The sequence below is a fragment of the Vigna unguiculata genome, chromosome 9 (genome assembly GCF_004118075.2).
Source record: "Vigna unguiculata cultivar IT97K-499-35 chromosome 9, ASM411807v1, whole genome shotgun sequence".
In the NCBI taxonomy this organism is placed as follows: Eukaryota; Viridiplantae; Streptophyta; class Magnoliopsida; order Fabales; family Fabaceae; genus Vigna; species Vigna unguiculata.
The window spans coordinates 1273073-1297273 of record NC_040287.1 but is presented as its reverse complement, the minus strand read 5'-3'; the positions used below and the strand labels follow the sequence as shown (position 1 = coordinate 1297273).

Genomic DNA, 24201 nt, shown 5'->3' with positions numbered 1-24201 from the left:
AGAAAAATAACACTTTGTAACAAAATTTACAATTTAGAAAAAACAACTTTTAATATTTGATATAACATTATTTAGAAATTAAAATATATAAATATTTTTAAATTATTTAAAATTTTAATGTATAATGAATTCATCAAATTTAACGTTATGAAATAAACCTTAACGTATTTTACTAGCTGTCATGGATGAAATGTTAATTCATAAATGCTAGTTTATTTATTAACCATAAATGAATATATATAATTAAAGTTCATGCGCCTATATAAGAGATACTTCTACCTATCCCAGATCAATCCTCTCTCTATCGTTTGATCAAAGAAAAAAAAGAAATCTCTCTATTCTCAATCTAGCATCCATGGCAACCACATCACCATCAGCATTGCATCATCAGTTTCTCACAAGCCCTCACGAGAACGGCACCAACGATATCGAAGCTGAAATAGCTTATGCGGAAGAAACTCTTCCAAATCTCTCTTCATTCATGGAGAACAACAACAAAGAAGAGGACGATGAAGATCAAAAGTCCACAAGCAACAAGAGGTATATGGCTCTTTTATTTTTCAACTACTTTCTTCTCTTTGTTGGGTCACTCTCTGCGAGTTTGATGTCAAAATTTTACTTCATTCACAAAGGTGCTAGCAAATGGGTCTCTACATGGGTTCAGACCGCTGGTTTTCCCATCCTAATCTTTCCCATTTTTCTCCCATTTATCCTTAAATACTCAGAGAGAAAACCTTACGCAGGTTTCACCAAAATGATGTACCTGTGTTGTGTTTTAGTTGGTCTTATGTTAGGGTTTAACAACCTTTTAATCTCATGGGGTGTGGCATACCTTCCTGTCTCAACCTCATCACTTCTTTTGTCTTCCCAGTTGGTTTTCACTCTCATTCTGTCTTCCCTCATTGTGAAACAAAAGATAACCTTTACAAACCTAAATTGTGTGATCCTCATCACCGTTAGTTCCGTCATTCTAGCCTTGGATTCGAGTCACGAGAAGCCACCGGGTCTCACAAACAAAAACTACTTCATAGGGTTCACCTGCACCATCGGTGCAGGATTTTTGTTTGCTTTGTATTTACCAGTGATGGAGAAGATCTACCAGAAGGTGAACTGCTACCAAATGGTGATGGAAATGCAGCTGATAATGGAGATTACTGCAACGGCATTGGCCACTGTAGGCATGGCATGTGACGGAGGGTTTTCTGACATGAAAAAAGAGGCCGAGAGCGTTTTCGACAAAGGAACCGCTATTTATTGGGTAACCATTTTGTCGAATGTGGTGACATGGCAATGTTGCTTTATGGGAACTGCAGGAATGGTTTTTCTGACATCTTCTCTAACCGGAGGGATTTGTTCCACTGCGTTGTTATCTATAAATGTTTTGGGAGGAGTGGTGGCTTATAAAGATCCTTTCGGAGGTTACAAGGCTGTCTCAACTGTTCTCTGCATTTGGGGCTTCTGCTCTTATGTCTTTGGCATGTACATCATTAGGAAGAAAAAGAAGGTTATTGTAAGGAAGAACAGCAGCAGCACCGGATCTTCCGCTGAGTTGATCCCTAGAAGAAACTCTGATGTTAATTAGTTCAACTGTAGAACTTCGACAAGAATCATCAGTTTCAAAGGTGGTACCTAGTTTGGCCCAGTCTTCAATTTGTTGCAGAATTTCTGGATGTTTGTTATGTTTAGATTTGAGTTTGTATGTTTTGTGTTTGAATCGTATTTGAATTTGTAAGACGTGTTCTTGTTTCTTTGTGTTTCTAGATGTTGTTGGTTATGTAATGAAACTATGCTTAAAATCCAAATGTGTTTGTTTTCTCCGTTTAATCTTTTCAACTATACACATGCACTTGGTTTATAAGATTTTTTGGTACGTTTCTCTTTACCGAATAAATTTGCAGATAATTAAGTTAAGGTTATGAAAAATAGTATGTTAAATATATTTTCCTAGCTAGAATTTTTTTACTAAACACCTTTATTTATTTATTTATATATATATATATATATATATATATATATATATATATATATAGTGCAGAAGTTTTTAAATAATTACTTTAACAACTAATAATTAATTATTTGTGATGAGATAACTGTATAAATAAGAAGTTAGTATAATTAGTGCAGTTATTATTAAACGCTAAATTTATTATATATTTCTATATCTATAGCTGTAACATCTTTGGTCGTATCACATGAAATCTGTTTCTAAACTTGACTGGAAATTGTTGACCAAAAGATAAAAAGTTTAGGGAGATTTTTGAAGCGAGTCACGAACTACATGTTCTAGAATAGTTCTATAATATAAGGTGATTTCACTTTGTGATTATTTCTCTAATATTGGTTACGCATTCTTTGTATGTAAAATCTAAAATTTGAAACTGTTAATTATCAAATACTGTCATTAATATACCTAGATGTTAAAAGGATTAAACTGAAATGTCTTGTCTCAAACTCATTTTTTCTCTAAGTTTTTTAACCCTATAAACAATTCAATAATAGAATAATAAACTTTATTTCAACTTGCAAGAGTATATATACAAAGAATACCAGAAAAAAAAAATATAATAACTTTTTTTTTTTGCATATAAAATCCCCAATGTAGAAAAAGTTACCATAAAAATCTAATAATAACACCTATGTGAATCAATTAATGATTGTCTGTAAGAAGTAACTAAATTTAAAGAAGTTCTCTTTGTAATGTAGAATTTTTATTAGATTAACTTTTTATTTGAAAATTGAGAGTGTTTAACTAGTGTTATAGATTTGGTATTGATTGATCTCTTATTTAACAATTTCATTTAATAATTATGCTTATATAGGATTTTATCACGGAAATATAAGATTTTAATTCATCATTGGAGAAATATACAGAAAACTCATCTTAGCTGACTTTCTTAAAATAAAACTTATTCATATAATTTTAAATAAATTAAATAGTAACTAATTGATTGTCTTTTAGTTTAATAATATATAAAAGTTAATAATAAATGTATCCGTTGTATAATCTAATGTCCACTTATACTATTTTCAAGTCCTTCAAGTTTCGTGTCCTTACTCCTTGTTCGGTGTTATCCTGTTTGTCAATTAATTATTGGATATCTGTTAAAGGTATTTCGATATTAAAGTCAGCAGGAGATCGATTGATGAAAATAATAAATGTTGTAATTAATACAAGATAAAAAAATCTCAACAACCATACATTTAATTAGGGTTGATCTAATCACAGTCCAATCCTATTTAATCCTGATTACTAACCTAGTTATGCTTAATTTGGAGATGAACTCACTTTCAAGCAAACCCATAGGTTTAGCATAACCGACCAGGCCAAGTAGTACTTATGTAGAGGAACAACAAAGAGAAGATTAGCATATCCTCTGTGTTGAGGGTGTGTCCGTTTGGTGGAGTCATGTTGTCCAAACTGTAATTCTCAGTTAAGTTGACAATTGTTGAGAAACTAAGTAAGGTGCAAACAGATAGTAATTTCTCATAAATAGTTTGTGGTGTGCTTGAACCAGCAAATCATTAACATCTTTGGAAATCTTCTTTGAAGTAATCTCCTTGATCGGTTCATGTTGACTTAGACCGATCACGGTGTACCGATAGACCCGTACAGTACAAAAATATGTATAAATATAAAAAGTTTAAAATCTAGATTGTTTAGTAGTAAATCATGTGGTTATACTTCTATTATTTTATTATTATTGCAATTATGAAAAATATGTGTTATTAATTATGATAATTAATGTATATTTTAGAATTTATCAAAATTCAGAGTGTAAAATATATTATGAATCTAATATATGTTTGTTTACGAGTGACAAAACAGGAGATAGGTTTAATTGTTAAAATCGTGTTGGTGGAGGGTTGTTCTAGTTGAGAGATTTTTATTTACGTAGATTGAAAATTTATTAATCTATATTATTTTTACTTACATTAGTATTATAAAGAAGTTCATTATATATTTTGAATATAATACAATGAATATAAGTTTACATCTTTAATTAATAAAATTATCAAACGAGGGTTGAGACATAGTATCAGTTATGAGATAGAGTTGAAAATTTCCTCCATAAGATATATCAAAATCTTTTTATGTTGATATGTGATTTTTATCATAATCATTTTTAAGAACTTTCTTTTATTGTCCTTCTCTTGTTTATGAGGGCAAAAGGTGTTTCATTTTTTTTTTTTTTGAATTCAATAGATATTTTGCTTTTGTTCGTTTATGTGACTGTGTTTTGGTAAAGACTTATCAGAATCACATGAATATAGTTATCATTTCCTTTTCCATGTCTCAACATATATTTTTCTCTTTTGTTGTGCAGAACTAAATCTAAGAAATTAACTTATACATGAAATATTATTATAATAACTTGTTGAATGTTGGTTTGTGTATATGACGAAGAATATTTTATAAGAATATTCTTTCAAGGATCTTATTAGTAGTAATAAGAGTGATCATGTTACATTTGTTTCCTTTATTTAAGTCTCTCATAATTGTTAAATCATCTGTTTTTGCATGATAAATTATTTTAGCATGTAATACTTAAACATTAACAAACATATAAACATGTAATAATGTTTTTTTATAGTAAAGTATATATATATATATATATATATATATATATATTTATATATGAGAGCACTTAGGTGCTCCAATCTATATACAAAATTATGTACAATGTTTTTCAAACAAATTATCTCCATGATATAAGATAATACTTTACATTTGTAATCCAAATACTTCTTTCCTATATATTCCAATCCTCACAATTATATTCACAATTCATAACAAATTAATCAAACAAACTATCTTCCTACATAATGTGCTTACTTGAAAATGACCATTGTCTTGTGCTATGTCCATGTAATACTTATGTCTAACAATGTTTTATCAATATCATCTAACTGAATATGATCTTAGAAGACCAAATCTCAACACTACTAATATTAACTAAAGTTCGGTTCAATACGATGTTAATTATTGTTAATATTAAAAATATATTAAAATTCAAAATCAGGAATCAAAGTATAATGAATAAATTGAAGGTACTGAAAAAGTTATAAATCTTTTTAAAAAACGCTTTTACTAAAGAAAATTAAGGGTGTAAAAAGAGGCCAGCCCGACCTGTTTTGGCCCGTCCGCCTTTGATCCACCAAAAACAGGTTGGGTCGGGCTGGCCCGTCATAGCAAAATAGGTTGAATTCTGTAATCCATCCCACCTCAGGGTGGGCTAGTGGGTTGGCGAGCTACTTTTTTTTTTAATTTTCTTTTAACTTTTTTAAAATTTTTGTTTATAAATTTTTTTACATAGATAAATTATTTTATAAAAAAAAGGGTTGACGGATCAGGACGGGTTGACCTGCCTTTGGCCCGCCATAGCGAAATCGACAGACTGGACCATGACGAACTGACTGGTTACAAACTTCAACCTAACTCGTCCTTTGTTTGGTGGACTGGCAACCTAATCCAACGGGTCTGACCCGCTTTGACACTCTAAAAAAACAACCTAGAAACTCTTTGTTGAATAATAACTTTTAAAAGTACTTTTATTTAAATAATTATTTTAATCCATAAAGGGAGATAGTCATTTTTTAACAATATCATAACGTAATTTAAACTTTGATTGACTAATTATTTATAAAACAAAACGTACAAAATAAAAAAAATTGTTAAAATATATGTAATATTTATAGTATTTTCTAATACTTCCCGTTAAAGAATATAGTTCGGTGTCTTTTAAGTTCAGTTTTAAAATATAATTTATAGGAATTTTGTTTAGCCAATTTGATTTCATCAAGTAAAACTATGCCGACAAAAATAATGACACTTTTTATATAATTTGCTTAGTCATCTCAAATTTTGTTTAGTTGTTTGCATTTTAGATAGCTAAAATTATTCCTTACATTAAAAATTAAAATTTTTACTTATAATAACATTCTATCAAGTGTTTTAGTGAATATTTAGTCACTCAATTAACGTAAGTTTTTAAATTTTATAGTTTCAGAATTTGTTCAATGAATTTAAGGCATTGATATTCAAAATTTTATTATTTTTCATTTAGCCAATTAACCTTTGCATGTTAAACATAAATAAATAGGTTTATTTTCTCATTTGGTATAAAATAGTTTTGAGAGAAAAATAAAGTTTTTTCTACTCAAGACAACAATTACAATTTCTTTCTTATTTCATCTTACCTTGCACCATCGTTCTCTATTCTCTTTTTCCTCAACTTTTATAATTAAATTTTCATCCTCTCACCCATAGATATATGTTTTTCTGGAGCTTATGTGAGTTATTGGAATAACTATTCTTTTATAATATTTAATTTCTTCATTTTTATTCAATATAAAACTTTTAACTTGTATTTAAACTTCTAACTATTCTTTTAAGTGTAAATTGAGTTTTTATCAAAACATTTTGACAAAGGGACAAATTAGTCCCACCAATTTATTTCAAAACACGTCTCCTTTATTTTCATTATTTATAATCAATGTTCAGTTTTATAACAATAAAACATGTTTATCTGTATTTAAATTAGACATTAAAATAAACATAACTCTAAAAACATTAGAAAATTTATATCACAAAAATGAAGGATATATCTTCTTGATGTTTATATGATGACAAATAATTAATAAATTTTAAAGTATTAGTATAATTGAGATGTCAAATTCGTAATAATATCTAATATGGTTTTATTTAAACTAAATAGCATGTACTAACAAGTATTCAATAACATATTTTACTATCATGAATTATATCAGTTTGTTAACATTGAAAGTTTTTTTTTTTTACTTTATTCCTTTAAAATTGTAGACCTTAAAATAAATTATGATAATATTATTTATTTAGTAAATCTCATATAACATTATGTATTTAAAAGAAAAAGCCAAATCTACAAGTAGATGGGTGTGAAACAAATTTAAAGTTTTAGAGGCAACTTCTTGAGATACCTAGTTTATTTTTTATTTTAAATTTTTATACTATTATTTGATCTATGTATATAAAACCATTCAATTATATAAAACTTTTATTTGTAGTAGTCTTCTATTAGAATTTTGAATTGTTTTATTTATCTGTCTTTAGTACCTTTTAATTAAAAATAAGATTTTATTTGAAATAACTTAAATTAATACTTAATGTAAACATTTATTTGATAAATAATCAACACGGAACTTCAACTTTAACCTGCAAGAAAAATGCGAAAAAGATACTTTGATATTTTGTCCATATGAATTGCTACAAAAGTTGTCCGAGAGAATCATACATTAAAAACAGAAAATAAGTTAGTGAATAGAACATTATTATGCATTTTTGTTTTATTTTTGGCACTTTTGCTTTCAGATAAATAACAAGTATATATTATATAAAAACATATCTAATATTTCATGTTTTTATAAATAATTAAGGTATTACCTTCTTTCAATAATTCGCAATGCGTATAAAATGGTTGAACATTTTGTTAACAATTTCAGTGGTATAAAATTCAAAACACGAAGAAGCTGAAGAGTTAATTCAATTTTCAATAAGGCATTCTGGGTAAAATTTAACAAAAATAGTTTAATTATATTATCCACGGAGATTAAAATGTTAAAATGATTTAATTAAGAATTCCAAGTTAAAAAGGTAAAAAAGAAAGTTAGTATTCCATTAATTTTATTTATAAATTTTATTAAGGTTTTGGTGTTGTGTTGGTCGTTTGAGGAGTCTAGATTTTTTATTAATTTTTTGAATGTTGTTATTTGTTTAATATTAAAATTATACTGTATTAATATTTTAAATAAATTTTTAATATATTTTAAAACAATAAAATTTATGATAATTAGTATATTATGAAATTACAGTAAAAAATAATAGAATAAAGAAAAGAATCCAAATTCTAGTTTGAGGGTAAAGGTGATAATATCGATGAAAAAAGTGAATGCATGCATATGGGTAGCCCAGAAATTTCACAGCTCACATGTTTTGAACTGATGCATAGCAGAAGATGCTTCAAACCATAGGCTTAAATTGCTGTGCCCTGTGCCAGTTTTGTAAATATCAAAGTGTATGAGTTTGTCATTTCCCACACTTTGCATGCAATGCTATAAGTCAGCCAGAATGCTAAGGAAACCTACAATTTTTCATATTGAAACTCACAAAACTTATAAATCTTCACGAAAAATGTTTTTATTCAAGGACCAAATTTTCAGTGTAATTTAATAGTGCTGTTTTTTTTTATATTTATTATGTGAGAGAGAAATTTATAATTAAAGAGTATTAATTTTAATTTCACGTTATTTTTATGTAATATTTTTGTTCAAACAATAAACTCTTAATATTGGAGATAAAACTTCGTCCGATAACGATATGAATAAATATCTAATAAACTGAAAAACACGAGAAAATCTACGCACCTTACTTTATATTATGATTTAAAAAATATATTTAATTAAAATTAATATAACTTAAAGAAAATGCCAAATGATACAAAAGTGGGATAGAGAAACATAGAAGATATCGAAACGGAATAAAAAGGTGGTGTGAACGGGATTCATGTTGGTGAGTAGTTCATTATGTTTTTAGTAAAAGAAATAATGTTTTAACGATTTACTTTTTATATAATTAAATATTTTTTTAATCTCTTAATTTTGAGATGAAATTAAAATTTGTTTTCTTTCAAAATTTTAACATTTTAGTTAAAAAGAATTATATGATTAATATTTTGGTTTTGACACTTTAAAATTTAATAAATATAGTTCTTTTAGTTTTATTATGTTAAAATTTTTGGACGTTTTAGATCATAAAATGTGTTTAATATATAAAAAAAATTTTAATTTAATTTAATTAAAATAATATTCATTCATTTTTAGTATGGATCAAAATATATTATAATCTTGAAAATAAACAAATTTTAATTTTATGTTAAAGAATTAAAAAGATATTTAATTTTTCATGTTAATAAATTGAAAACATATTTAATTTTTCATGTTAAAGAATTGAAAATATATTTAATTTTTCATGTTAAAGAATTAAAAATATATTTAATTTTTTATATATAGTTGATTAATAATGTTTTTATAGTAATATTGAAGTTAATTAATGGTATTTTAATAAGTAATTAAATAATTGTTAACTTATCGTGGTAAATAAGTGACTGTTTTAACAATTCACAGTCACAAAAATAAGTAACACTACCACATAAGAATATCAGAAACAGAGGTGACAGATGGATGTGGCTTAAGGTGACATGCAAGGAAAAACAGTGGAATAACATCATCAATTGTTCGGTTTCAAAAATTGATCGCTCTGTTCCAAAGAGGTTACATCATCACTCTTCCCAACACACCTTCATCGTCATCTTCTTTTCTCTCACCATGACCCCTTCTGTCAATAACCACACAACTGAAATTGAGTTCACTCATCATCGTCAAGGCGAAGAAGAAGAGGTACCACATTTGCATGCAGATTCAGCTCTTCCTATGCCCAACAACACCACAATGCAGGTGCATGCAGATCAAAAGAGTATCACCAACAAGAGGTACATGCCCCTTCTCGTCATCAACTATCTCTGTCTCTTTGTGGGTTCTCTTTCTGCAAGTTTGCTCTCTAAGTATTACTTCATCCACAAAGGTTCTAGCATTTGGGTTTCAACCTGGGTTCAAACCGCAGGTTTTCCTCTCTTGATCATCCCAATTTCTGTCCCTTATCTCTTTAATCTCACAAAAAGGGTTCCCTTCACTGATTTCACTCCGAGAATGTTAGTTCTCTCGGTTTCAATCGGTGTTATGTTAGGATTCAACAACCTTTTCTTCTCGTGGGGAAATTCGTATCTTCCCATTTCAACCTCCGCGCTTCTCCTATCTTCCCAACTTGTTTTCAACCTTCTCTTCTCTGTCATCATCGTGAAGCAAAAACTAACCTTTTCAAACGTTAACTGTGTGATCCTTCTCACCCTGAGCTCCATCCTCCTAGCCCTGGACTCGAGCCACGAGACACCAAAGGGGATCACACGGAAGCACTACTTCTTTGGATTCTTCTGCACCATAGCCGCAGGCCTGATGTTCGCGTTCTACCTTCCTCTGATGGAGAAGATCTACAAGAGGGTGAACTGCTACGAAATGGTGATGGAAATGCAGCTTGTGATGGAGTTGGCAGCAACAGCACTGGCCACAATCGGCATGGCGTGTGGGGGTGGATTCGCAAAGATGAGGGTGGAAAGTAGAATGGTGTTTGACAAGGGAAGCGTGGTTTACTGGGTGACAGTGATGGGAAATGTGGTGACTTGGCAGCTATGTTTCATGGGAACCGCAGGAATGGTGTTCTTGACATGTTCTCTGACAGGGGGCATTTGCATGACAGCGTTGTTGTCCATGAATGTGTTGGGAGGAGTTGTCGTCTACAAAGATGCATTCGGTGGTTTCAAAGCCATCTCCACTGTTCTCTGCATTTGGGGGTTCCTCTCTTATGTCTATGGCATCTACAAACTCAATCAAAAGGACCAACACAAGGCTCTCACCGGGAACAAGAACAAGAACGACGTCGTCAACATTGTGGCTTACTGAACTATGTTTTTTTTTTTTCGTTTGTGTGATGTAGTTTGTCGTGTCATCTTCCACGAGTGTCGATTATTAAGTATCAGTTTTATGTTTTCAGAACGTTGTTGCTTGTATAAATTTACTCTTCAGTTTATGAGTGGTTTTAATGTATTAGCAGAAGTTTATTTGCGTTCATAAATATCTTCACATAAATTTTATTAACTGGTATTGATGGAAAAAAAAAAATAACGCGAGAATCATATCCTATCCTAGAATAGTAAGATCATCAAGAACTAATAATAGAGAAGATCAACAAGGATATAACTTCAAATCTCCAAAAAAAATGGGGTAAAAAATGGGTTAAATATGTTTTTTTTTGTCTTCCCTCGACATTTTAGACTAATTTAGTCCTTAAATTTTAGAAATACGTGTATTTAATCATTTTAACCAAATTTTTTTTAAATTTATTTGACATTTTAAACGTATCTCATGATACTATTTGAGTTGTTTATATCGTTTAACTCATTTCGGCTTCAATGTTTACTTAGAAACGTGTTTAAAACATTAAATAAATTTAACAAAATTTAATTAAAAGAACTAAATTCACCCACTAAATTGGTCAAAAATTTCAAAGATTCAAAGATAGACTAATTTCAAGTTTTATCAAAAGTTAAGGGACAAAAAATATATTTAATTCAAAATAAATCATGACCTTTATTATTGTGTAAAAATTTTGACAATGCATACAACTCTCTAATACTTTTTCATCTCATATATAGTTATTATTACGTGAAAAAAGAATTTTAGAGGAAATTTGTGAACACTCACAACTATTTAAAATGGTTTGAAAATGTTGTTGTTTTATGAAGTGCAACATGGCATTTAAGTTGATCTAGACAAACTTGAAACTTATTCAAGGTATTGCTATTTTGGACACATATTTCTGGAAGAGAAGCTCAATTTAGGAATTGTTGGATATAAGGGGATGGTTGTTTCAAAGAGGATTTAAAACTTATTTTGTGACTTTATGTGAGAAAAAAGATTTCTAGGATCTTATCGAAATAATTACGTATATACTATGTGCAGCTATATATGAGAGCAATTTTTGTATCTTTTAGATGCATTCCAAGTTCCAACCTTTTTAAGATAGTTTTCTCTCTATACACAAATATGACACTCCTTCCTTTTTTATGCATTGTTTCCCAAATTTTGTTTCTATGTTAGTTTTTGTCTTCACAAGTCCATTTCTCTTATGAGCATCATTCGTTAATATCTTAGAAAGTTATCTTATATTAATATGATTTGATAAAAATCAAATGATCATTTTTGTTAAAAAATTGAACTTTTATAATGCTTGATATTGTTCGGTATATATTACTTACTTTTAATTAGGGATATTAAAGTGAATCAGCTCGACCTAATTTATTTTTGGCAGACCACAAACAAATCGGATTAAAACGATCCATTTTGTCACTCTTATTTTCAACTCATTGCTAATTATTCAAACACTATTTATTTTGTGTATATCAGGAGATAAATATTTGGGAGGTGTATAGTTTAATTTATCAAATCTTACTGTATCATAGTTTGGTGCCAATATATAATTTTAAACAACATTTTGGATAATCACGCTTTCTATTCATTCGTTACAATTAAAATTTATTTAGACTTCCAAAACAAAAGTTCGTTTTTCTATTATGAAAAGTACACATCAGTCAAAAACTAAAAAATGTTGCTCGTCACTGGTATTGTATAATTTTATATTGTGATTAAAAGTATCAGATTTATTATAAGCTAGCTTATAGGTGTTAGTAGGTGAAAAACTGGTTGGTGGTTGATAAGTTAATAGTTAAAGTTAGATCATAATTTATTGCAGTTATAAATTTCGAATTTATTAACTTAATAAAACTGGTTAACAAAAATAATTTTCAAGTTTTTGATATATGAATAAAATTATATGATTATGTAATTACAAATTCAAATTAAAAAAATTTGTATTAAAATGTCAAGTATTTTTTTTATTTCTTTTTAGATGTATATTTTTTTTTATCTCTACACATAATTTTATTTAAATTAAATTATTTAATGAATATTAATTGAATTAATTATTTATTTATTTTTAAAAATGAAAATAATTAAATAAAGTAATAATTAAGTTATTGATTTTACCAAACACGATATAAATTTCGGATTGATCTATGTCCATAATTGACAGATTCATTATAATTAATAAAAATCTTTCAATTATATACACACATATTACTATCACGTTTTCTTTTTTATATACTAAATTGAAAGATCAAATTTTGTTCCAAAGTTCGAACTCAAATTCATTCCGACCACTTAATGTTAATATAAATAATTTCATAATTTAATAATTTAATGCACTAATATTAATAAATAAATTAATCCATCCCGTGCTTGCCCTCCCGAAATGATATTTATCTTATATTTTAATGCTACTCTTTATTTGGATAGTGTGATTTAGTTTTAATTTCCCTTAATTAATTATGTTTATTAATTTTAAAATTAAACAAATTTGTCAGAATTCTTTTACTACGTACAAGCCTCTTCAACTCTTAGTTTTAAATATAAATACATAGTTTTATGCACAATTTAGTAAATAAACAAATTTAAAAACCAAAATTCAGTAAAGATTTAGTGTCTTCATAAGACAACATTGTAAGTTGAAGAAATAAATAATAAAAATTGATGTGGTGATTTTATGGATTATGTGATGATTAGGCCTGATTCAGAATCTAATATTCATTACATATTTTTCGATCACAGTTCCTTCACCGAACCAGTAGCATTGACATTGAGATTTGAAAAAAGAAAATCTCTTGGGTGAATGAAACTACTCCATCTCATAAGATTCACAACCAATAATTTGTTCCTCTAAACTATCTTCAATGGAACTGCTCCATCTTCTAAGATCCAAACCCATTATTTCCTCATCTAAACTATGTTTAGTGGCAACAGAATGCTCTCATGGGCTTTTCTTCCTGCACCCCATTAAATGCAGTACTCCCATTCTACCCAAAAAGTCAAATATATTAAAAACCTTATTTTTTTATAAGTGGGGCTTCGTGTAGGGATGATAAAGCGGACCAGTTCGACTCATTACGGCACACCTTGCATTTTGACCCGCAAAATGTGAGTCAGGCTGACTTGTCCCGCAATTCAAAAATAGATTTACTTTTTTTGTTTGTACCACCTCGCGAGTTGATTTATATTTATAATGAGCAAAATAAAATTTTGTTTGTTTTTCCATAATAATTGAGATTTATTTTTTATTGAAATAATTCCAATCAGTTAATCAAAGACAACCAACAATAACAACGAAGTTTATACACAAAGTATAATAGCAATACATCACCTTACAATTTTGTTAACCTAAAATTGCATAAAAAATATATCTTATATTCAATAATAATAATAATAATAATAATATTATTATTATTATTATTATTATTATTAACTTCCAAAAACAGATAAATGATGTAAAAATTAAAAAAAGAAAATATTTATTTTTTTAAATGGACCAACAACCCAGTCCATCTGTCCCACTTTTAGCTTATGAGGGACGGGTCTATAGAGATCAACATCTCAACCTGTCCCGCGTTTTTTCTACAAGTCAGTCCATCCAAAATTGTCACCCATAACTCCCTGCACCATTTTCTATGGCTCCACAATTTATATGGTATTCTTTCCTTTTTCTCACTTAATTTTTTTTTTCAGAAAACACTCAATTCAAAATATTAAAAAAAAAATTAAAGTAAATATTTCTGAAAATATTTTCAATTCAAAAATACCGTTAAAAACATCCGATATGTCAAATTGGATGTTTATAAAGATATTTCCAAATTGGAAAATACCTTTTAAAATATCTAATATATAAATATTTTTATACTTTCCGAATTAATTATTATTTTACAGATTCAAAAACATCTTTCAAAATACAAAAACTAAAATATACTTAAAAAAGTGTGCAGAAATTTTTATTAATGAGGGGTAGTTGAAGGATTACATGTTTTATGGGGTACAGGAAGAAAAAGGGTGGGAGAAGAAAAACCTTACACTCATTGGAGTGAAGTCAAATAAAATAAGATATAATTTTCATGTTTTTAAATTTTAAAGCTTAATTAATTATCTTTCTTTGAAGGACAAAGTATTTTATCTAGTTCAAATTAAATACGTTGATAAAAAATAAGTTGTGTAAGAAATGAGCTTGACTATGAAGACATGGGCTTGAGTAGACAGAAAAAACAAATGGGCCGTGACAGAAGAGCCCAAAGAGGCCCATCAATGTATCGTTTTGGCGGGAAGACGTTGTTCCCGGTCATTTACTTCCCGCCAGAGCACACACTCATTAGTAAGAAACTGTACAAGAGAATTGAGATTTCAAAAGACAAAAGAGTTTAGGGTTCGGAGTTCTCAGTAAGAGGCAGAGAAAGCAGAACAATCGACAATGGAAGCGTTCAGTGGGTTCGCAGTGGACGAGAAAGCCGTTACGGTTGAGAACGCTTTTTTGGATTTTCTCAAAAGGTTCCCTTCTTCTTCGCTTTTGTCTTCTGATTCTTTCTTCTTCATTTCGAATGGAAATTACTAACTCTGCTGCTTGTTTGATCGGAATCAACAGTTTCAAATCTAGCCAACGGAACGAGCTTCAATACGAAGCGGAGATTGAAGTGATGAGAGTCAACGAATCCAACACTATGTTCATCGATTTCTCACATGTCGTCAGATTCAGCGACCTCCTCCAGCAGACTATCTCTGATGAATATTTGAGGTTTTTATTCCTGTCTTGAGACTTTGAAATGTTTTATGATTTGGGACGCTGAGATTAGGAGCTACAACATTTTCTTAACATTTCGCGGCACTGAGATATGCTTTTTGTAGATATGAACCTTATTTGAGGAATGCTTGCAAGAGATTTGTTATGGAACTCAAGCCGTCAGTTGTATCCGACGATGGCCCTAACAAGGACATCAATGTTGCTTTTTACAATATTGCCGTTATTAAGCGGTCTGTGAATTCTTGTTCCAGCTTTTTATGTTAATTGTTTTTAGTTTGTTGGTTGTGTCGAATTTTAACTTAAATTGAAGGCTCTGGTGTTTCAATTTGGTAGAGTTTGAGTGAGCACATATGAAAATAATTCCGTGCATTTTGTTCACCGCTAAGCTTACCCTTTTGCAGGTTAAGGGAATTGGGTACATCGGAAATTGGGAGACTTGTATCCGTTACAGGAGTGGTGACGAGGACAAGTGAGGTTCGACCTGAACTTCTCCAGGGGACTTTCAAGTGCTTGGAATGCGGTGGTGTTATAAAGAATGTTGAACAGCAATTCAAGTATACCGAGGTGGTTAACACAATATTATGTTTAATTTTGATTGTTGTCATGTTTTATCATTATCATGTTATGTTCATGTATGTATTTTATTATTTATTATCTTTTATTTGCTGGGTGTATTGGTTGCAAATTTTGCTATTCCAATTTTGATGTTATGCCATACCGCAGCCAACAATCTGTACAAATGCCACCTGTAACAATCGAACAAGGTGGGTATTGCTTCGGCAGGAGAGCAAATTTGCTGATTGGCAGAGGGTCAGGATGCAGGAGACATCCAAAGAGATACCTGCGGGCTCTCTTCCTAGGTCATTGGATGTTATTCTTCGTCATGAGATCGTGGAACAGGCCAGGGCTGGTGACACGTGAGATTTCTCTTGCCCCAAATTTCCTTGAACTAGTCAAAGTATAGTGGCCCTTTCGATTGCCTGAACTTGAATAACAGAATAATCGATCCCATTCTGGCTGTCTGTAGGGTGATTTTCACAGGTACAGTAGTTGTCATACCTGACATAATGGCATTGGCATCTCCTGGAGAGAGATCAGAGTGTCGTCGTGAACGCAAGGGTCCTACCGCTGGAAATGAAGGTGTCAGTGGCCTTAAGGCCCTGGGAGTCAGAGACCTCTCCTATCGTCTAGCGTTTATTGCTAACTCTGTTCAGGTTGGTTATTTGTCAATGTTCATGTCATGTTCATGTGATCTGATTGATTTTGTAACGGATGTTATTTTTGAATGATTTCATTCAGATTTGTGATGGAAGAAGAGAAATAGACATCAGGAATAGAAAGAAGGATGTCGATGAAGATGACCAACAGTTTACTGTAAGTTTCATGATGCACTCTATCTATATCCATTATAATATCATCTTTTGGTTTAGATTCTACATTATAAGCTTTTGGGACCTGTGTCACCTCTATTATGAAACTTGACGAATATTCATGTTGATGTAAGGGCTGTGTTTTTGCTTTAATCATTGACTGAATATCATTGCTGTTGTCATTTATTTTAATCAATTTAGGAATTTTAGGTTGATTGCTTTTCTGCCTATCTTTTATTTGAAAAAAACGTAATTAACCCGATATTTATTTTCCTGGGTGATTTAACAGACACAGGAACTGGATGAAATTCAACGAATGAGGAATACTCCTGATTTTTTCAACAAACTAGTTGAAAGCGTTGCTCCAACTGTGTTTGGTCATCCAGATATAAAGAGAGCTATCCTTCTTATGCTCATGAGTGGTGTTCACAAATTTACTCATGAAGGCATCAACCTCAGAGGAGACATAAATGTTTGCGTTGTTGGAGATCCCAGCTGTGCAAAATCTCAATTTCTTAAGTAATCCTCTCTTTTTTCTTTTGTTGGTTCCTTTATACTGGTTTGTGCAACGTGAATGGTTATGTATGCTATTTTATCGTTGTAGGTATACTTCAGGCATAGTGCCAAGATCTGTATATACATCTGGGAAATCCTCATCTGCTGCTGGCTTGACTGCAACTGTTGCGAAGGAACCAGAAACTGGGGAGTTTTGTATTGAGGTCAATAATCTTCCGCTTTTGTATTTGTTGGAAATGTAAAGTTTAGTTGCACTATCAATTACGGCAGCTGGATTATTTCTAAGTACCTAAAAATCTGTTAAACTTTAAGTTTTCGTTATCTGTGTATAACTGACATTTTTCTATGATTTAGTGAAATTTAATTTTAAATATGCAATGCATTTCCTAGTTTGAGTTGCATTAAACAAGAGCTGTATTTGTTTATACTACGTGTTAAAGCATATTACAGTAATAGAAACTGCTTTAGACTGAATTACTCCCTGGAAAAAAAGTAATGAAGAAATAATAAAATGTGTTACATAAACGCATTGAACTAAGTCAGAACCTGTATGGATTGTGAGTTCCAGTAATGCGAAATTGTTTGCATGATGTTGCAATGCGAATTTTTCATTTAAAAACGACAACTGATACTTAGAGTAGCTTAGAAACTATTTATGAAACTAGAAATTTTCAATATTTTACAACTCAGTGTAGCATAGAACTATTTATCAACCGTGACTAGAAGGTACTTTATGAAATCGAGTGCTACAGAACAGAATGTAGGGTTTCAACATGCTTGGTTGTTGCAAAATCATCATTATGTGATTTGCACGATATTTGCCTGACTACTTGATTTTTATATCGATAAATTCTTGTTTCAGGCTGGTGCTTTGATGCTTGCTGACAATGGCATCTGCTGCATTGATGAATTTGACAAGATGGACATCAAAGATCAGGTAAGGCATATTCTTTTTTACTTGCATTACGTGCCTTGCTCGTGGAGTGACTAGTGTCTCATTTGATTGGATTGTAGGTTGCCATTCACGAGGCCATGGAACAACAGACTATTAGTATCACAAAAGCAGGAATACAAGCAACACTTAATGCTCGTACGTCCATTCTTGCCGCTGCCAATCCTGCAGGGGGACGCTATGATAAATCTAAACCACTTAAGGTAAGATGTTCCAATACCCAGTCATGGTCATGGATCACCGCGCCTTTATATACAACTCGGCCTAACTGTTTTATTTTTTCCTTTTCTCTTTTTCAGTACAATGTGGCCCTTCCACCGGCTATACTTTCGAGGTTCGATCTCGTATATGTTATGATAGATGATCCAGATGATCAGACAGATTATCACATTGCACATCATATTGTGAGAGTTCATCAAAAGCGAGAAGCTGCTCTTGCTCCAGCATTCACTACAGCAGAACTGAAGCGTTATATAGCATATGCAAAAACTCTTAAACCAAAGGTTAAGGTCTACTTTGGAGTGCTTCTCTTGATGAGGATAACTTTTTGCGTTTGTGCACCTTTCTTATTATTTAGCCTTATTAATGCAGCTCACGTCAGATGCCAGAAAACTACTGGTAGAATCTTATGTTGCGCTTCGTAGAGGTGATACAAATCCAGGGAGTAGGGTTGCTTATCGTATGACAGTTAGGCAATTGGAAGCATTAATCAGGCTGTCAGAGGCCATCGCACGGTGTCATTTGGACAATCAGGTTCTTCAAATTTCAGAGGCTTATTGTCAATATTCACTGATTTCATATTTTCTGTTTGGTCTAAAGAAGCTTTTGGTATCAGGTACAACCTCGCCATGTTCGTCTAGCAGTTAAACTGCTGAAAACTTCTATTATAAGGTAAGAATTTTATTTCACGCTTACCTTTTGCAGTTTTTATTTTGGGACCTAGCTTTCGGTTATAATTGCATTTTACTTTACTCTGCAGTGTGGAGTCGAGTGAGATCGATCTGTCTGAGTTTCAAGAAGAAAATCAGAATGCCGGGGCAGCTGGTGGTGGTGGAAATGATAATAATGGAGATGCTAATGACGCAAGAGGTGATGGAAATGATAATAGAGATGCTAATGATGGTAAGCTGCTGCTCACCAATTTTCCCTTGAATATCCTTACTTGATTAAGCTTAGTTATGCATTGGTTAATTATCCAGCAGGAAATCAAGCAGATGGATCTAACTCCCAGGGAACGAGACAAGCTGACCGAAAAGATGGTAAGGTGTCCCTATCCCATTTACCTTGAAATTATCTATTGATAAAGAAGTAGCTTAATTATGCATTGGTTTTATTATCTCCCAGGAAATCCAGCGGATGGGTCTAAACCCCAAGCGAAAAAACTCGTTATAAGTGATGAATATTTTCAAAGAGTAACCAGCGCCCTTATCATGCGTCTTAGGCAGCATGAAGAGGCTGCTATGCAAGGTGGTCCCTTCAAACCATCGCTTTTGTTATTTAATTCTGAAACACGAGAAAAGTTATATGTTAAATCAAATTAGCTTTTGGTTTAATGGATCGGACACTTGCATACTCTATCATGTTACACATCAAGATATTTTTATTGATTTTTTGTTTGGAATATTAGATGTCAAATGTTATTTATTGTTGTATTAAAGATGGAATTTCTATGGACTTCACAGGAAATGGTTTGGCTGGAATGAGACAAAAAGATTTGATTCAATGGTACGTAGACCAACAAAACGAGAGAAATAACTACAGTTCGATGGAGGAAGTGACAGCTGAAATTTCAAAAATTAAAGCTATTATAGAGGTATTATTTTGTTGAAAACTTTCCAGCACTATTAAAATTGTTATAATTTGTGAAGTTTTGGAAGAAATTTATTAAAACTGTAATCACATCATTGAGGTGGTGATAGTATTTTATTCTAGTATTACTTCTTTTCAAGAATTAAAAATATTATTGATGAGCATCTTAAATATACACTTGGTGGTGCAGAGTTTAATTCGCAGAGAAGGTCATTTGATAGTGGTAGATGATGGGCAAGAGGCGGCTGCCGAAGGAGGAGGCGCACCTAGAAACAACCGAATCTTAGCGGTGGCTCCCAATTATGTCGTGGATTGACAGTCTTAGAGAAAAAGAAATTAGAAATTACACACTTCCTATTTTCCATTCCTTATCTGATGGCTTTGTAGGTGATGGAAAACTGATTATGATGGTTCTTTATGATGTATTTGTATGTAGAATATGTGTTTATTATTCTTTTGGTCCTTCTCATCATATTTTTACTTTATACTCAACTATGTTCCCAAATCAGACACGTACCTACACATGTTGACCCACAGTTTCATCACTAGTTTTATTTTCTGTCCGTCTCAACTTATTGTAGCTGCCAATAATATCCATATTTAGTTATGTTACATTTTAGTATAAACAAAAGGTTTGTTCAATATAATTGATAAGGAAAAAAATAAAATAAAAAATGTCGACTAATATGTGTTAGAAGGATTAGCAACGATTTAACGTGGGCTAGATTTAAGTCTAATATAAGGCAGTTGACATGAAAAATCACCAAGTAAATCAAATTTTACATCAAACGTTATAAACTTTTGAAGCAAATACACATCGCATAAAAAGTTATGTAGTATAAAATTTAATTTTCACTAAGCGTTATCTATATTCTCGAATTAACCTAAAAATATAAAGATTTAATATAACTAATTTCATGTTAGACATACTTGTACGCCAACCAGCAGTTATATCATACCTTACCTAATCATCTATCTCATTTATTTTAGAAGCCTTGAATCAATTACAAAAATGAAGACTCAAAGATTATGAAAGCTGTACAATTATAAAAAATATATGTAATATTTTGATTGTTTCTTACAAAATATATTAACAAAATTTCAAACCACTCATTTTATACATTGTTGACAATGTCTTGATACAGCTTGAAACTTAAAAGTACCCTTCTAACACTAAAATCCGTTTCACAAATAAATTCACGCATACAAAAGTTTACTTAAACCAAATTACAAGTATTTTAATCTCGTTTAATCGAAATATATTCCAAAAATATATATGAAAGAGTATTTATTGATATTCCCCTTTTCCAAAATGGAAGAGGGTAGGGTATATCTACATCGAGGGTTTGTAGACCCCACAAGTGATAAGTTTAGAATTTGAGTTTATCCACACACAAAGCATTACAAGGTTATTAGCAATTGATTTGTTTATATTGTAAACGGAAAAGCGTTTGAACATAAGAAAATGGAAGTGATTGCAGAGTGGCAGTAGCATACCAGCGAAGCCATGTGCCAAGTTTCAGTTGAGAACCCAAATTAAACAGAAACGCATTTTTGTCGTCGACAATACCCAACGCAGATGATAAAGCCAAATTATGAGTTACAGATCAGCATGGTGGGTTTTAAAATCTATAAAATCAATAAAATGATAGATAAGATAAATACAAAACGGAAGGGACCCTCTTCTGATATTTGCCACCTATGGAATAAGTTTAGTGCCAACTGTCACTTCCCCCCACAAAACCTCCCTTCCCTTTTATACCCCTCTCCCACCCCACACAATTACCATCAACACCTTCTCCATCAAGCACATTAATCATATCTCCAAGACCTAACTCTCATACACTTATGCTGTCTTTACCACTTTACCCTTCCTTCATCTTTGACGTTAACGTCTCATACCTGTTGCATGGACCGACAAAGGTGGCTACCCAGTCATTTGAGCAGCACACTTTTGCTGGCATGAATGGGCAAGAGGTCATGCATGTAATTACCTTCCATTTTCAAGGTTCTTTTCTGCTGCATTCGCCCCTCACTGTCTTCACAGTAACACATACTTATCATCATTTATATATGCGTGTTGATTTCGAAGGACAAGTGGCTGCAACACTTGCATTCATACCTACTTTCATCACTTAACTTTAAGGACCTTCAAAACACAACATGGGGTATTGGAAGTCCAAGGTTCTTCCCAAGATCAAGAAGGTTTTTGAGAAGAATACCTCCAAGAAAGCTGCTGCTGCTGAGGCCACCAAGTCCTTCGATGACTCTAAGGTTTCAAACTCTTCTCAACTTTCTTCACTCTCTTTTTTGCTTCAACTTTTTTAATTTTTCGTGTTTGGTTTGTAGGAGGAATACAACAAAGCCTTTGAAGAAAACAAGACCGAACTTCAAACCAAAGTGGTTGAAATATATGAGGCTTCACCAACTGAAATCAAGGTGAGAACTCATACATATATGTAATAGAAGAAATAAAGAGCCAAACCATGATTGATTTAAAACTTTTCTTTCTCCTTGTAGAGTTTGGTTAAAGAACGCAAAGAAGGAGGGCTGAAGAAGAACACCACAGAAGTTCACAAGTTCCTAGAAGAGCTTGTTAAAATTGGTAAAGTGATTTAAGTTTTTTGTTTATCAATTATTACCTGAAAGTTGTAACTGTGATCTCTGTTACTTATAAAAGGACTGTTTTTAACTGAGAGCTCCCGATAAAATTTCAGATTTCCCTGGATCAAAGGCAGCATCCGAAGCATCTTCTAAGTTTGGACCAGCCTTGGCTTCGAGCTCGGTTTTCTTTGTGTTTGAGAAGGTGTCAACTTTCGTTGTTACAGAAGAGAAAGAAGAGAAGGGTGAAGCCCCTTCTGCAGAAACTAAAACAGAAGTTGTCCAAGAGAGAGAGATAGTGGTTGAAGAGGAGAAAAAGGAAGATGAGAAAGCACAATTAGTAGAGACAAGTGGCGAGAAAAAGGTTGAAGAACGACCAGCTGAAGCTGCTACCAAAGAGGAAGAGAAACCCACTGAAGCAGCTGAGAAAGAAGAAGCACCAAAGCCTTGAAAAATTGGTACAGAAGAATAAGATGTAGCTGCTTCTTGAAGATGCAGCAGATATACGTGTACTCTTAGTTTGAATATACTCGAAACTGTCACATAGCATTCCCTTATTCTTTTATTCCTGTGTAAAATCGGTTTTGTGATGCTTAGTTTGATTTTGTTGCAGATTTGGTGATTAGTATGCATGTGAATGTTTTATGGTGAATTGTTTTGTAATTTTCACTTTCATTTCTCATTCAAGAAATTGTAATAATAATTTGGTTCATCCAACCCTTCCTATACCTATTTGTTGTTTCATTCAACAGTTGTCAGTGTTCCTCTATGATGGAAGTTCTGTTTGGCTGAGTTTATATTTATTTGTTTGTTGTTGTGTGTGTGAATTAACTGCTCTCGTCACCAATTCCTTAGAATTTACGAGTAAAGGCTCTGTTTTTATTTTTTTTTTCTGTAATATATATATATATATATATATATATATATATATATATATATATATATGAATGAATGTAGGATAATGGGACTTTAATATCAAAATTTTTTTACACACGGTTCAATATTCTTTATTATCTTTCATTTTTTTTCAGAAATACAAAAATTAACTTTTCTTAAAACTATTTTATTTTTATAAAGGTTATCAAATGATCTCAAGGAATTCTTTTTATGTATGTACATAAGAATTACAATGGAAACGATTTTGGTATTTCATTCTTATTTTTAAAAGAAAAAAACTTATCTTTGTACTCGAATTCAAATTCAACATGTATGAATTTTTCCTTATTCTCATCGAGTAATGAATATGCACCTGTACATATACTCCCCCATACATGTTTCGATATTAACTAATTAATATTTATAAAATAATAAAAAATTAAAACATAATATTATCAAATATTCAATATCAAAAGATTAATTATCATTTCTTCAATATTAAATATTTAGAAAGAAATTATAATCATAAATATTTCAAATTAGAGTACCAAATAAAATTTTATGAGACTAAAATATTTATTAAATTTGTAAAGTTAATGAAACAAAGTATATAAAGTTTAAAAATTACAAAAAAAGAAACATATAATCAAATTTAAAAATATTTTAAATATCTCTTTTCTCTCATATTTTTTAAATTCTAATGAAATGTCTTTTTTTATACACTAATAAAAATTATAAAACACCACTTAAATGAAATC

At 31.0% G+C, this 24201-nt stretch overlaps 4 protein-coding genes across 5 annotated transcripts; all 4 read left to right on the top strand.

Moving 5' to 3' along the window:
- The first annotated feature begins 301 nt into the window (after nt 1-301).
- On the top strand, nt 302-1824 carry LOC114162822 (probable purine permease 4). Its single transcript, XM_028046800.1, has one exon. It carries the CDS (start codon nt 356-358, stop codon nt 1580-1582), a length of 1227 nt encoding a protein of 408 aa, XP_027902601.1. The 5' UTR covers nt 302-355; the 3' UTR covers nt 1583-1824.
- Nucleotides 1825-9256: 7432 nt separating this feature from the next.
- On the top strand, nt 9257-10713 carry LOC114162806 (probable purine permease 4). The gene has a single exon (XM_028046780.1). The coding sequence runs from the start codon at nt 9361-9363 to the stop codon at nt 10546-10548; it is 1188 nt and encodes a 395-aa protein (XP_027902581.1). The 5' UTR covers nt 9257-9360; the 3' UTR covers nt 10549-10713.
- Nucleotides 10714-14887: 4174 nt separating this feature from the next.
- On the top strand, nt 14888-20539 carry LOC114196160 (DNA replication licensing factor MCM6). 2 transcript variants are annotated; one of them, XM_028086712.1, is made up of 19 exons: nt 14888-15069; nt 15164-15313; nt 15424-15549; nt 15721-15883; nt 16043-16236; nt 16347-16533; nt 16619-16693; nt 16979-17208; nt 17294-17408; nt 18068-18142; nt 18220-18360; nt 18457-18660; nt 18749-18910; nt 18993-19048; nt 19137-19279; nt 19360-19416; nt 19502-19624; nt 19840-19970; nt 20157-20539. In XM_028086712.1, the coding sequence occupies exons 1-19, from the start codon at nt 14993-14995 to the stop codon at nt 20280-20282; spliced, it is 2535 nt and encodes an 844-aa protein (XP_027942513.1). In that variant the 5' UTR covers nt 14888-14992; the 3' UTR covers nt 20283-20539. The 2 variants fall into 2 exon arrangements, with proteins under 2 accessions (XP_027942513.1, XP_027942511.1); XM_028086710.1 differs by having other exon boundaries at nt 19357-19416.
- Nucleotides 20540-21935: 1396 nt separating this feature from the next.
- Nucleotides 21936-23295, top strand: LOC114195864 (plasma membrane-associated cation-binding protein 1-like). Its single transcript, XM_028086283.1, has 4 exons — nt 21936-22240; nt 22316-22405; nt 22487-22571; nt 22684-23295. Exons 1-4 carry the CDS (start codon nt 22130-22132, stop codon nt 23016-23018), a joined length of 621 nt encoding a protein of 206 aa, XP_027942084.1. The 5' UTR covers nt 21936-22129; the 3' UTR covers nt 23019-23295.
- The last annotated feature ends 906 nt before the right edge of the window (nt 23296-24201 follow it).

Bases quoted from the DNA above. Each gene is read 5' to 3' on its own strand.
- LOC114196160 (XM_028086710.1), top strand. From the start codon at position 14,993: ATGGAAGCGTTCAGTGGGTTCGCAGTGGACGAGAAAGCCGTTACGGTT. The intron at 15,314-15,423 runs GTTTTTATTCCT...TGCTTTTTGTAG, and splicing joins ATCTCTGATGAATATTTGAG to ATATGAACCTTATTTGAGGA. The intron at 16,694-16,978 runs GTAAGTTTCATG...GTGATTTAACAG, and splicing joins AAGATGACCAACAGTTTACT to ACACAGGAACTGGATGAAAT.
- LOC114162806 (XM_028046780.1), top strand. From the start codon at position 9,361: ATGACCCCTTCTGTCAATAACCACACAACTGAAATTGAGTTCACTCAT.
- LOC114162822 (XM_028046800.1), top strand. From the start codon at position 356: ATGGCAACCACATCACCATCAGCATTGCATCATCAGTTTCTCACAAGC.
- LOC114195864 (XM_028086283.1), top strand. From the start codon at position 22,130: ATGGGGTATTGGAAGTCCAAGGTTCTTCCCAAGATCAAGAAGGTTTTT. The intron at 22,241-22,315 runs GTTTCAAACTCT...TTTGGTTTGTAG, and splicing joins AGTCCTTCGATGACTCTAAG to GAGGAATACAACAAAGCCTT. The intron at 22,406-22,486 runs GTGAGAACTCAT...TTCTCCTTGTAG, and splicing joins CTTCACCAACTGAAATCAAG to AGTTTGGTTAAAGAACGCAA.